Genomic DNA, 15,231 nt, shown 5'->3' with positions numbered 1-15,231 from the left:
AAAAATAAATAATATGCCATTCGACTGTTGACTTGCAAATTGATTTTGCATTCAATATCTAGCTAACTCGCATGTAATAGTTTGTTGCTCTGTACTGCATATTGCAATTGATTGTAAATATAGAAGTTAAAATGACACATTATTATGATTGCGAAGGATGATGATGATGATTATGATTATTATTTGATTGCCAAAATAATATGGTGTAAGCTACTGGTTCACAAATATTTCCACCCCCCACCCCTGTGCGTATGGTTCCATGGAGGAGTCAAATATTTATAAATGGGTTCATGTGTACTCGTAGTTGTAGTAGTAATATAACAATAGAAACCATTTTCAGTGTACAGTAAACCTTGATGGCGTGATGATCCAAAACTGGACTTGCCACGGACATGTCACGAATAAAGACGCCTCACTTGGTGCCCCTCGTGCAATTTGAATGGGCGTGTTTAGGACGCTCCGTGGCCATGTTTTCCCAGTTATCCGCTCCTGGTTTTGCCGTTCCTCTCTCAGCCGTGGCGTTCTTACAACCTTGTCTGTCTCTCAGCACTCCATCCAGCATTGCTGCGCAAGCAGATGTTCTCTCGCTGAGGCCAATTATTACCATTTCTCGCATCTTGGTCACGCTCGCTCGCTCGACGGCTGTCAAGTGGGCAGAAAAGTGCGTCCATCCCTCTCTTTGCAAGTGCGGGGACTGAGACAATTTTTTCACATTAATTTTTTTGAATTTTATTTTTGTTTTATTCATCATCTCATTTTTGTCTTTTGACTGGAGGAGATGATAGCGTCAGTTTTGGGAGGAAACAGATCAGATTTCCGCGTCTGTGGGAAGGCATCATTTGATGTGGCACACGTGTGATTCGTTGTTGCGAGCTTGAATGGCCGTCGAGTCCATGTGCTGAGGAGCACACTTCGGTTCATTCTGTTCACACACTTTGGACATTTAACGCTCACCTTTCTTCTCCGCTCTGTCGTCTTGTGAGACTTGAATTTTTATTTGTTTTATTTTATTTTACTTTATTTTTTTTTAAAGAGGCGAATATGCCCTTACTTCTGGACTCTTTTGTCCGCTGTCGACTCGGCCTGAAGATTCTTGTGCTCTGGCTCATCTTCGCCGGCGTCACCTGCACCGGTAAGTTACTCTCTGTGTTTCATTTTTACGTTTGTGATGCTGCTAAAGTGCCCGCAAGTGTCAAGTGGTTCGTGGCTCGGCGGCGTGTAACGGAGCGCTAGAGTCGTTATCGTTCCGACTTCCGAACGCCGGTGATCCTGCACCCTCAAGGTTACAAAGGGAGGCTCTCGCGCCCACTTCCAACTGGATCCACATATGATGACGCCCCCTTGTTCTAATGTGGTCGTTCATTCTAATCACGCACTGCATTTTTCGTTTTCTTCCACTGTAAAAGGGGTTCTAAGGTGAAATGTGGCCACCCTACACAATGACGCTTTGACCTGCTGCCTCCTGTCTAATGAATGACAAGGCGCTCCTTAACTGTCACGTAAACAACCTTCACCCCAGTAAACGTGCAATGCCGCTTGGCTAACATGAGGAGACATTTTCCCCCTCCCCGTCCAGCGGCTGCAGCACGGATGTCCCACAAAGCAAGGCTCGATCCATCCTGCTGCATTTGCGGCACCTTGACAGCTTTACGGAGTTGGGATACGATCGAAGTGCGTTGATGATTTGCATTTTGTGCTGTTGCCACTTGCATGCAAATGTACTGTCATGTACAAACTTCTATTTGTTTAAACATGACTGTGGCTCTTTTCAACTTGACTCACATTGATCCTTGCAGTTATTAAGTCATGACTAACATTCATTTTGACTTTAAACTCACGCCAACATTTTTTTTCTGGTTGAAATGACATTTGAAAACAAAGCAATGTCATCTTTTTCCCCCCACAAATTGAGACACGACTATAAAGTGATGTTATACCATTGAAATTGCATACAATTAATCAGGCCTCTAAATCTGACACCGGGTGCACATTTCTGACAAGTGGTCAGCGAGACTCTTAGAACGGGCCTGAGATCTTCTTTTGGCTTCCAACCCACTAGTTGCGAATCGCAGGCTCTAACAGTTCATTTCCTCTCATGCGGTTCTATATTGTAAGAACAATCAAACATCTTGATTTGTCAGTGTTTGAAGAACAGAACACTCACTGTTAAGACAGTCTATTCAGTGCGTGAAACACTGTATAACGTCTCATTCCGTTTGTCTGTGGCCTGTGACGATACAACGTTTTAAAACTCATCTCCTCATGACTGTTTTTACAACTCTCATATAGCGTCAAGTAACTACTGGTGTGTGTCCAAAAGCAAGGGGATTTCACACACCATCTGCATTTCACTTCCTTCCAAACTGTTAACCTTGCTTTGGGCCAATGACAAAGATGTTAAAGTTATTGTCTTGCTTCAGGACACAGAGATGATGAATTAAGTGGGCTTTTCCTCTTGCACCAATTAGTGTTTAATTATGAATATATTAGGGCTAAATAAACAGGCATGCCCCAGGGACTGCATCTACCAATCTAAGGGACATTGCGAGTGTAGTTGTATGTACAAGTCTTGTTTAGATGCATTTTCTTAGGTTTTTATACAGTGGTACAATCCTATTTCCTCTCTGTAATTCCTCTTTGGCTCATTTTCATGTGATTCTTTCTCTCCCCCCTTCTCATTGAGCTTTTGCCACCGTCCAAAGACATGAAGCTTAAGGTCAGGATGAGTCTCTAAATTCGCACTGGAGTGACACTGTTTGACTTTGATACTCTTTGTTGGAGCTGTGATCGACTGGGAAGCCATTCAGGGTGTGTCTATTTCCTTTCACTCGACGCATACTGGGATATGCTCCCATGTGTTAAATGTGGACGAAAACAGGGAATTTAACATCACTTCTGCGCCCCCCGCTCCCTCCCGATATCAAATTTCTAGGCACACTTTTCCCTCCGTCTGTCAATCTCAGTCACGTACTGTACCAGGTCAATGTAGGCACGCTTACTCCCATCAGACTTCTTTTATAGGACAGGGCCAGAGCCAGAAATGGATCGCAGGTAATATGGTAGCCAATTTTTCCTACATCAGGACAGGGACAGTCTCCGCTAAGATCAGTCAAATGATCCTCTGAGAGACAAGGCTGCTGACTGCGCTCGCCTGTATCAAAAGCCGACTTGTCTTTTATTCTTTTGCTGTAAAAAAAAAAAAAAAAAAAAAAAGTCAGTGACTAATAAAGGTAGGCCTGTCAGTCTGCATTTTAGCTAGCCTAGCACTTTTTCTTTGCCGGTGTTGTGAGAGGGGACACTTTGAGCTTCAGGAACAAAGTGCTGCACTGCTTTATTTGCCTGTACACAGCATTTGCTTCTCTCTCTCTCTCTCTCTCTGTCTCTCTGTCTCTCTGTCTCTCTGTCTCTCTGTCTGTCTGTTCTATTTTGTCTCATATTTCTCTAAAACACTTTAATGGGAAAAGTGCTTTATAAATTCAGATGATTTGACGATCTATTTCAGAAACGTTAGTGCATACATCAGTCCCTCTTGTGCTTTTCGGTTTTGGATTTTATTTAATCATCAAATAATACCAAGTAAATCCCAATACTCGGTCAGCAATTGAAAAAGAATAGTTTGCAATAAACTAATGCAAAATCTGTTTTTTTTTTTTCAATTATTCAATGAATCAATGGAATGGTCAATAGAAGAATCAATTTAAAAAGTTGAGCATGACAGCTCTAATTTAGTTGTATTTTAAGTTGTGTGCACAATGGCATGTCAAAAGGCCATAATCTGTGATGCTATTGGTTAGCCAATTTGGTTAGATCAACTTTAATAATACCGAAGAAAAAGGAGGTTCAACTTTTTAAAGCAAAATTTCACATTTTAATTAAGTACAGAGTGCAACCTCAGTTCACTAATGCTCCTGTTTACAAACAAATTGCTTTATGAACATTTTTTTTTTTTTAGCATCATGAATAATGCTTCAGCTCATGAGTCACAGCAAACGCAGAATTCTCAGTTGTGCTTTCTCTCTCACTTAGTGTGTAGAAGCCCATAACATAATGACGAGCCAATAAAGTGATGCAAGTTCTGAACCTATCACATAACTTTTGGCCAATAATGTAATAAATTAACCTTATTTCCTTTTTATTATGTTATTGGCCGGTTAAAATGGATAACCTTAGCAAATGTTAGAACTTAGCCTGTAAAGCACTTTGACTTTCGGTTTGGACCTAACGGAGAAAATGCATACTCTCTCTGTCTCTGTTGCTTTCCCTCTCTCCAGGCATTTGTCTATTTAACTAGAAGGTTCGCATCATCCTTAGTTCTGTCTGCTACAACTTAGCCTTTTAAGCCACCTCCAAATGTTGTTGAGCTTTTAGGTTCAGAACTTTCATGATGTTATTGGCCAGGTATTATGTCATGGGCCTATTATATTTTAAAAAAGGGTTAATTTATTACATTATGGGCCATTTTATATGGGTTTATGGTTAAAAAAAATTTAAGTAACAAAATTGCCCTTTTAAAATATCTTTACCTGTTTTTCCCCAGGCCAATGTAATAATCATCCAATAGTTGAATATTACATTATTAATAGTTATTAGGTTATAGGTTCAAGACTTTCTTATTATTGGTAAGTTGTTAAGTAATGGGCTTTTTACATTTTAAAAAGTGCAAATTTCTCATGTTATGAGCTATTATATTTATGGACTTCTACAAAGTGGGAATGTAATTCGCTCTGTTAAAGAAGTAGTTCAGATATATGTATCTGTGACACCCCACCCCACCCCACCCCACCCCCAGCTCTAAATTTCGCCAGGTATTGCTCGCAAGAAACCAAAAAGTACACGTGATTTTTAGGTAGCATGGTAGCCAATTGCCTTCCTGTTGTGATTAGTAAGTACTGCAAAGTGTTCCAGTAATGGTGCAGGGCTTGGTATGCATTTCCACTGAGGGAGGAGTTGCCTAAACTGCGATGCAACTGGGGCATCTGTTGGGGCTAGTTTGGTGGGTAACACTAAATCCAGCGTCTCCTTTCCAGATCACTGCATCGGCCGTATGCAAAAGTAGTTTTGGTTTGTGGCTGGAACAGATTATTTCTATTTCCGTTCAATTTAGGGTTAGGGTTTGGTTCATGAGCATGTTGTGAATAAGTACTGAATGACTGTGGTGCTAACATATCTGTATCCAGCATACAAAATCATAAAACATTTAACTCGACAGCAACTGTTTTAATGTAACACTCACCATTGTACTAGTACATTCAGAAGTTCAGATGTCTAGTGGTAATATATTAGAAAAGGAAAAAAAACTGTCAGTGACAAATGAGAAGTGGTAAAAAAAGTGTTGCTGCAGTGTCACATCATGCATCTGATTTTTAACATGAAACTGTCCCTCCAACTGTATAACATCAGCTGCAGATGGTGACAGTTGAAATTCCACTCTTTCATCAATTGCTGAAAGACATTGGAATAGTGGAAAAGCAGAGGATCCTCTTCCTTTTCTTGACAGTTTCTTGCAGTATGTGAATTTGCAACTTGTTTCATGCCTGTTAATTCACATTAAAACATAAGCATGAAATGCAAGCTGAGCGGAGGAAAAAAAAAATCTTTGTTTTCCCTCGTTGTGCCCCAAGAGAGGGTTACTAAGCAATCGTTGTCTAGAAGAAGCATGGGAATTGGACACAATTTCCACAGGGTGTACATTTTGTGATGATGCAAGCATGTGGCGATCTAGTGACACCAGGCTGAAATCTATTGCCTAATCCTGCCCATTGCTTCTGCCTGTTCCCTTTTAATGCAAGGATTTCCTTTGCCAGATGTCTTTTATTGTTTGCCATTCATCCCAGTTTGTTCTTTCTTGCTGCTAGTTTGTCTCATTGACTCAATAATGTGATCACAGTCACTGTGATTTGACGAGCCATCATGCTCGCGAATCTGCAGTCGAGCACGAAAAATCACACGCGTAAAATTTGTTACGAGTAGGAAAAATAGATATTGAAAATTGAAAGACACCACTTATTTTGTGTAGTCTTGACATTAATTTGTGTTTATTTCATTCTTCTTCTTCTTTTCCCTTCGGCTTGTCCCGTTAGGGGTCGCCACAGCGTGTCATCTTTTGCCATCTTAGCCTATCTCCTGCATCTTCCTCTCTAACCCCAACTGCCCTCATGTCTTCCCTCACCACATCCATAAACCTTCTCTTTGGTCTTCCTCTCGCTCTTTTGCCTGGGAGCGCCATCCTCAGCATCCTTCTACCAATATACTCACTCTCTCGCCTCTGAACATGTCCAAACCATCGAAGTCTGCTCTCTCGAATATTGTCTCCAAAACATCCAGCTTTGGCCGTCCCTCGAATGAGCTCATTTCTAATCCTATCCAACCTGGTCACTCCGAGCGAGAACCTCAACATCTTCATTTCTGCCACCTCCAGTTCTGCTTCCTGTTGTTTCTTCAGTGCCACCGTCTCTAATCCGTACATCATGGCCGGCCTCACCACTGTTTTGTAAACTTTGCCCTTCATCCTAGCAGACACTCTTCTGTCACATAACACACCAGACACCTTTCGCCAGCTGTTCCAACCTGCTTGGACCCGTTTCTTCACTTCCTGACCACACTCTCCATTGCTCTGTATTGTTGACCCCAAGTATTTGAAGTCGTCCACCCTCGCTATCTCTTCTCCCTGTAGCCTCACTCTTCCCCCTCTACTTTTCTCATTCACGCACATATATTCTGTTTTACTTCGGCTAATCTTCATTCCTCTCCTTTCCAGTGCATGTTTCCAACTTTCTAACTGTGCCTCCCCCTGTTCCCTGCTTTCACTGGATATCACAATATCATCAGCGAACATCATGGTCCAAGGGGATTCCAGTCTAACCTCATCTGTCAGCCTATCCATTACCACTGCAAACAGGAAGGGGCTCAGAGCTGATCCCTGATGCAGTCCCACCTCCACCTTAAATTCCTCTGTCACACCTAAGGCACACCTCACCATTGTTCTGCTACCATCATACATGTCCTGTACTATTTTAACATACTTCTCTGCCACACCAGACTTACGCATGCAGTACCACAGTTCCTCTCTTGGTACTCTGTCATAGGCTTTCTCTAGATCCACAAAGACACAATGTAGCGCCTTCTGACCTTCTCTGTACTTTTCCACGAGCATCCTCAAGGCAAATAATGCATCTGTGGTACTCTTTCTAGGCATGAAACCATACTGTTGCTCGCAGATACTTACTTCTGTCCTGAGTCTAGCCTCCACTACTCTTTCCCATAACTTCATTGTGTGGCTCATCAACTTTATTCCTCTATAGTTCCCACAGCTCTGAACATCCCCTTTGTTCTTAAAAATGGGAACTAGAACACTTTTCCTCCATTCTTCAGGCATCTTTTCGCCCGCTAGTATTCTGTTGAATAAGTTGGTCAAAAACTCCACAGCCATCTCTCCAAATTGCTTCCATACCTCTACCGGTATGTCATCAGGACCAACTGCCTTTCCATTTTTCATCCTTTGTAGTGCCTTTCTGACTTCCCCTTAGTAATCATTTCCACTTCCTGGTCCTTCACTCTTGCCTCTTCAACTTCCTTCTCTCTCATTTTCTTCATTCATCAATTTCTCAAAGTATTCTTTCCATCTATTTAGTACACTACCGGCACCAGTCAACACATTTCCATCTCTATCCTTAATCACCCTTACCTGCTGCACATCCTTCCCATCTCTATCCCTCTGTCTGGCCAACCTGTAGAGATCCTTTTCTCCTTCTTTCGTGTCCAACCTGGTGTACATGTCTTCATATGCCTCTTGTTTAGCCTTTGCCACCTCTACCTTTGCCCTACGTCGCATCTCGATGTACTCCTTTCGCCTCTCCTCAGTCCTCTCAGTATCCCACTTCTTCTTCGCTAATCTCTTTCCTTGTATGACTCCCCCTGTTTTTGGGGTTCCACCACCAAGTCTCCTTCTCCCCTTTCCTACCAGATGACACACCAAGTACTCTCCTGCCTGTCTCTCTGATCACCTTGGCTGTCGTCGTCCAGTCTTCCGGGAGCTTCGGTTGTCCATCGAGAGCCTGTCTCACCTCTTTCCGGAAGGCCGCACAACATTCTTCCTTTCTCAGCTTCCACCACATGGTTCTCTGCTCTACCTTTGTCTTCTTAATCTTCCTACCCACCACCAGAATCATCCTACAACTACCATCCTATGCTGTCGAGCTACACTCTCCCCTACCACTACTTTACAGTCAGTAACCTCCTTCAGATTACATCGTCTGCACAAAATATAATCTACCTGCGTGGTTCTACCTCCGCTCTTGTAGGTCACTATATGTTCCTCCCTCTTCTGGAAATAAGTGTTCACTACAGCCATCTCCATCCTTTTGCAAAGTCCACCACCATCTGCCCTTCAAAGTTCCTTTCATGGATGCCGTACTTACCCATCACTTCTTCATCGCCCCTGTTTCCTTTACCAATATGTCCATTACAATCTGCACCAATCACAACTCTCTCGCTGTCTGGGATGCTCAGAACTACTTCATCTAGTTCCTTCCAGAATTTCTCTTTCAACTCTAGGTCACATCCTACCTGTGGTGCATAGCCGCTAACCACATTATACATAACACCCTCAATTTCAAATTTTAGTCTCATCACTCGATCTGATACTCTTTTCACCTCCAAGACATTCTTAGCCAGCTCTTCCTTTAAAATAACCCCTACTCCATTTCTCTTCCCATCTACTCCGTGGTAGAATAATTTAAACCCTGCTCCCAAACTTCTAGCCTTACTACCTTTCCACCTGCTCTCTTGGATGCACAGAATATCAACCTTTCTCCTAATCATCATGTCAACCAACTCCTGTGCTTTTCCTGTCATAGTCCCAACATTCAAAGTCCCTACACTCAGTTGTAGGCTCTGTGCATTCCTCTTTTTCTTCTGACGCTGGATCCGGTTTCCTCCTCTTCTTTGTCTTCGACCCACAGTAGCTGAATTTCCACCGATGCCCTGCAGGTTAGCAGTGCCGGGGGCGGGCGTTGTTAACCCGGGCCACGACCGATCCGGTATGGGATTCTTTAGATGAACGCTCATATTTGTTTGGCACAGTTTTTACGCCGGATGCCCTTCCTGACGCAACCCTCTGCATTTATCCGGGCTTGGGACCGGCCTACAGATTGCACTGGTTTGTGCCCCCATAGGGCTGCATTAATTTGTGTTTATTTCATAAACGTTGTTAACCAAACAAGCCTGCTCCTAAACAATCAGTATTCACCCGGAAACCGGAAATGCAAGTTAACCGTACTGACCATGTTCTGAAGTAATGCCAAAAGCACATGTTCCGAGCTGCTTCACGTACTGCGAGTGCATTTACGTCGAAAGTCATCAACATGATGACCCATGTCAAAGGAAATTCAGTTACACCAGGGGTGCTCAATGCGTCAATCACGAGGCAGTTTTGGTTGATGGTGTGATGGCGTGGCCAGATAAAAAGACGTTAGGCTATCATCCACCCCGTTGCTTGATTCAGGTGTGGCCAATACGTCGAGTGCACTCACATAAAGGTATGTTTTAGCAAGCCAGCCTCCTATTTACGGCGGTCGCGGCAATGCACGTGTGCACCCCCCACCCCTCGGTCCCCACCTCCCCGCTAGTCTACCACAAGAGGGCTGGCTGCTCCAAAAGTAGATATTGGGGGGGGGGAGAATCTAGGCACCCCTGAGTTACATTGAAAACATCTCTGGGATATAACACAGGTAACGTTTCAGTATCTAACTATAATAAGTATGAGGTTGTGATTTACTTTGACTTGATCTAAGTTCTAAAGTTAGACTGATCTCTTCATATATCTAAATGCGAACGGTCATTTTCCCTGTTGTATGCGTTATCTTGAAATTGAAAACTTTTCCCCTCTACATGCTTAAGGAAGCTATAGATCATCTACTGCTAGCTTTCATCTATGCATTGACAAGATACTGCCATAAATTATGATAGATTATAACAATACATTATGATTACTGATGGGAATGTTTGTTGCCACTAACCCCAATTTTGTTGAACTAAACTTTCCGCATTTTCAAAACATACGGGTATAGACTTTGTGTTTATCCCTTGCCAGACCAGTGCATTTAACTTTTCTTCAGAGTTTGTCGGATCAAGAATTTTTATTGATGAAAAATTTTAAATATCGTTTTTCATATTCTACTAATCAGTTGAAATTGAAAATGATCATTTCTGAGTTTTAATTTTTTTCTAGTCTAGTTATGTATTTTTAATTTACAGTTACGTTATATCAATGCAGTGAGTTATTTCAAGATCTTGAGATTCCATTCCTAATCACAACCGCAACTTTATCTGCGGCCATGACTGGTGGACCACACCCGTACATTTTTCCAAATGAGCGACTGTGATAAGGAGAGTGAAAGCTGAAAGTAACATTTATATAGGGAAATGGTTACTGGTCAATGGAATATAGTGAACTGTTGCCGTGTCATGACTAATGCATAGCAAATGATGGCAATATAATACAGAGTGGTAAATTGACTTAAAGGTAGAGTTTGTCGTTAACAAAAATAAAAATTTGTCATTAAAACTGTCTGACAGTAGAATATTATTGAAATGATCTGTTAAAAAAACATCCATCTGGCCTATTTAATTTTAATATTTTAGAACATGACAGGAACAGCCTATCAGAGACTGTAGTGACAGAAGGCGTGATCAAACGGTGATCAATCATTAGTGTGCGCACACATGGCACGTGTGACACACGAGCCCTGATGTCTGTAAAGCCAACAGCCGCCTTCCATAGACCCCGCCCCCCCCCACACACACACACACACACACACACACACAGACACGCACACACACACGGTTGGCAACAGTTAAAAAGACTGAAGCCTCGACAAAATCAGAGTAAACGTACTGTATATAGCGGTGGTGGTCTTACAAGCGGATGGCTGCATGCTTGCCTTGGAAAACGCACCAGCCGCGATGTAACCATTCTCACTGGGTCATAAAGGAAATTTAACTGATAATTTTCATTGATAGAAAATTACTATATATATATATATATATATATATATATATAAAACAGATTGCAGCCCTATGAGGGTATGAGACAGTGCGATCTGTAGGCCGGTCCCAAACCCGGATGAATGCAGATGATTACATCAGGAAGGGCATCCAGTTTAAAACTTTGCCAAATAAATATGAGCTATATGAGCTTTCATCTAAAGAATCCCATACTGGAGTGGTCATGGCGGAGCTTAATAAGGTCTGCCCCCGGCATTGTTAACCAGCAGGCCGTCGGTGGAAATTCAGCTACTGTGGGTCAAAGACAAATAAAAGGTTGAAAGCGGATTCTTTGGCAGAAGAAGAATGCACAGAGCCTACAACTGAGTGTATGGACTTTGAATGTTTGGACTATGACAGGAAAAGCCCAGGATTTGGTGGACCTGATGATTAGGAGCGAGGTTGATATAATGTGGATCCAAGAGAGCCGATGGAAAGGTAGTAAGATTTAGGAGTTTAGAGGCAGGGTTTAAATTATTTTACCATGGAAGAGAAGAGAAATGGAGTAGGGGTTATTTTAAAGGAAGAGCCCGCTAAGAATGTCTTGGAGGTGAAAAGAGTATCAGATCGAGTGATGAGGCTGAAACTCCAAATTGAGGGCGTTATGTATCATGTGACTTGCGGCTACCCCCCACAGGTAGGATGTGGCCTAGTGTTGAAAGAGAAATTCTGGAAGGAACTAGATGAAATAGTTCTGAGCATTTGAGGCACAGGGAGAATTGTGATTGGTGCGGAATGTGCTGGACATGTTAGTGAAGGAAACTGGGTGATGGGTAAGTGTGGCCATCCAGGAAAGGAATTTTGAGGGATAGATTGTGGTGGACTTTGCAAAAGAATGGAAATGGCAGTAGTGAACACTTTTTTGCAGAAGAGGCAGGAACATGTGGTGACCTACATGAGCAGAGGTAGAAGCACGCATGTGGATTAGATCTTGTGCAAATTATGTAATCTGAAGGTTACTTACTGTACTGTATGTATAGGTAGGGGAGAGTGTAGCTCGACAGCATAGGATGGTGGTATGTAGGATCACTCTGTTGGGGAGGAAGATTAAGAAGACAAATCTAGAGCAGAGACCCATATGGTGGAAGCTGAGAAAGGAAGAATTTTGTGCAGCCTTTCAGAAATGGGTGAGACACGAGGAGCTAATCCAACCAAGGTGTTCAGAGGGACAAGCAGGAGAGTATTTGGTGTGTCTTCTGGTCGGAAAAATGAGAAGGACACTTGGCGATGGAACCTCAAAATACAGGAAGTCATACAAGGAAAGAAGTTTGCAAAGAAGAGGGAGACTGATGGGACTGACGAGAATCAAAAGAAATACATTGAGATGTGACGTAGGGCAAAGGTATAGGTGGCGAAGGCTAAACAAGAGATATATGATATTTACACCATGTTGGACACGAAAGAAGAAGAAACTGATCTCTATAGGTTGGCCAGACAGGGCTAGAGATGGGAAGATGAAGATGAGAATACTGTATACTGTGCAGCAGGGAAGGAAAGAATGGTTTGAGAAGTTGATGAATGAAGAAAATGGGAGAGAAGGAAGAATAGAAGAGGCAATTGTGAAGGACCAGGAAGTGGCACTGATTAGTAAGGGGGAAGTTAGAAGGTCCCTACCGAGGATGAAAAATGGAAATGCAGCTGGTCCTGATGAGATACCTGTGGAGGTATGGAAGCAATTTGGTGAGATGGCTGTGGAGTTTTTGACCAACTTGTTCAACAGAGTACTTGCGGGAGAGAAGATGCCTGAAGAATAGAGAAAAAGTGTGTTTTTATTCATTTTTAAGAACAAATGTGATTTGCAGAACTGTGGGAACTGTAGAGGAATGAAGCTAAAAGGCCACATAATGAAGTGATGGGAAAGAGTAGTGGAGGCTAGACTCAGGACAGAAGTCAGTATCTGTGAGCAACAGTATGGTTTCATGCCCAGAAACCTGCCTGTATATCTACTTTTTGTGACATTTTTGTTTGCTGGTGTGCTGTGACGTTTTCAATGGTAAAATATGTGCCTTTGCTTCTAAATGTTGGAAATCACTGCTTTAGCTTGAAGTGTTATCTGTTCTCCCCTCTGAACTTTGCCGCTGCCGTCTAGCCATATTGGGCCCATCCATCCATTTTCTTAGCCACTTATCCTCACAAGGGTTGCGGTAGTGCTGTAGCCTATCCCAGCTGTCAGCGGGCAGGAGCCAGTGTACACCCTGAACTGGTTGCCAGCCAATTGGAGGGCACATAGAGACAGACAACGGTCGTTCTCACAATCACACCTTGGGGCAATTTAGAGTAGAGTAATTTAGAACATGCAAACTCCACACAGGCGGGGCAGGGATTTAACTCGGGTCCTCAGAACTGTGAGGCCAGCGCTTCGTAGTGGGTCAAACTTTGACTTATCACTTAACACAGAACGTTACGTGAAGAAAAAAAAATTGTGGAGCATACGCCCAAACCTCGAAAAATCTTTGTTAGGTCACTCGTAAATAGAGAGACCACAGTTTTATGGGAATAGTTTTTTTCAAAGTATTTATTTGCTCACACTGTGTATATATATATATATATATATATATATATTTTGTCCTCCAGTCATTATAAATGAATTCAACTGACATATGCATCAAGACAACTGCACTGACAGAGGGATTAATTCTTAACAGCCCGATTTCTTTAAATAAATTAATAAGCGCTCAGGCTGGGTTTTGTGAATAGAGAACTGAATGGAACCCGGATCAACATTCTGGTTCTCCCGGAATCGTTTACATTTTTAAAGTGTTTCCAGTTTCAATGCCTACAGTCTGCCAACCCTAAAAAAAGAAAGTGGGGAAAACCAATGAAGAAAAATACACGAAGATTTGCAAAGACTTTTGCCCAATGGCTGTGGCGAACAAGTGTTTAACTGTAAAAATAAATGACCAGTTGTCTCAGTGCAACACTTGGAATTAGTTTATATAGTGCAAAGCAGGCTTTGACAGTCTGTAGAAGTCTGACGCCCTCCCTGTCGTTCCGAGACACGGCCTACACTATGCAGAACTTTGAGGTCGGGTAGGTGTGAAATGATAAAATATCTATGCCGGCATTGAGACCGCTTAAAAAAAAAAAAAAAACTAAACGGTTGGTTGCACTCCTGGTGTTTATTTTAGTGCTAATTTTCATCTTAACAATGTTACAACTGATGACTGACACAAATATAAATTTTACCATTCTGGGGGGAAAAAAAAAAACGTAAAAATGATACTTGTATTGAAATGTAATGTTTTTGTATAGCGCATTTCATACACAAGGTAACTTAATGCATTTGCATGATTAAAAGCATTTAATAAAAAGTACATGTGAAATAGCTTTTAATGCAAAAAAAAAAAAAATCACTAAAAAGTGGAGGTGCGAAAGAAAGTTATCTGGATTGGAAAACACAACTAACCTTGTTCCTCATCGGTGCTCATTTTACTTTTGTTTTCACCAGTGTCATGTGAAGTCACCTATTGTGCAAAAATGCTGAAAATAGAATATATAAAAACAGAAGGATAAGGTGATAAAAATAACAAATAACTATTTTAACAATACATTTTTTTTTTTAACTCAAACCCTGTTGAATATTGACTCGATCGAGTCGGTTACTCACATATTGCCTTTTAGTTCATAGGTTGGTTATAGAGAACCCTGAGTCAAATTTTCATTTGATTCTGCACTGCGGGGTGTTATAAAATAGATGTTCATAATTTGGAGGCCCTTTATTTAACCATGAAAACCGTTTTTGCCCCAGCACCCTAAAAGAATAGAGAATCATTTGGAACCGGAAATGAGGGACTGGAATCGCACAAATTCAAATGATGTCCCATCTTACTGATGGCTTGTACAATATTTTCCAAAGGGCTTTTTCAGAATGTTGCGTAAATTCCAAATGATTTTGCTTTTGTCTTTATAATTTTATTTTCTAACTTTTTTACAGAATTAGATAATATTCCAGTGAAAGATGGTTGGGGATTCCTTCCTTGCAGGTCGAAGATGACTGAATAAGATTCATTTATTCTTTCCATCCATGTTAATTTAGTTTTCAGGTAACCCTGATATAAATGTTGCTGCTGTTTGACTCATGCACATATGTAAGTGGTTGTGAGTGGAGATGCAGTGATTAATGGGGCCTGAGATGATAATTCACCGCAAATGCATAAGAGGTAAGCAATACGTGTTATCGCAGGTCAA

General features: G+C 41.8%; 1 protein-coding gene across 3 annotated transcripts in view; it reads left to right on the top strand.

The window, feature by feature from the left end:
- Positions 1–421: 421 nt before the first annotated feature.
- The window catches only part of unc5a (unc-5 netrin receptor A), a 179,612-nt gene continuing 164,802 nt past the window's right edge, over positions 422–15,231 (top strand). For all 3 annotated transcript variants that reach the window (XM_061835227.1, XM_061835228.1, XM_061835226.1), the window contains exon 1: positions 422–1,132. In XM_061835227.1, the coding sequence (XP_061691211.1) occupies positions 1,042–1,132 (91 nt within the window). In that variant the 5' untranslated portion in view covers positions 422–1,041. The remainder of the gene's footprint in view (positions 1,133–15,231) is intronic.

Source organism: Syngnathoides biaculeatus, chromosome 11 (assembly GCF_019802595.1).
Source record: "Syngnathoides biaculeatus isolate LvHL_M chromosome 11, ASM1980259v1, whole genome shotgun sequence".
In the NCBI taxonomy this organism is placed as follows: Eukaryota; Metazoa; Chordata; class Actinopteri; order Syngnathiformes; family Syngnathidae; genus Syngnathoides; species Syngnathoides biaculeatus.
The sequence above is the reverse complement of the archived record's forward strand: the minus strand, read 5'-3'. Positions and strand labels throughout refer to the sequence as shown.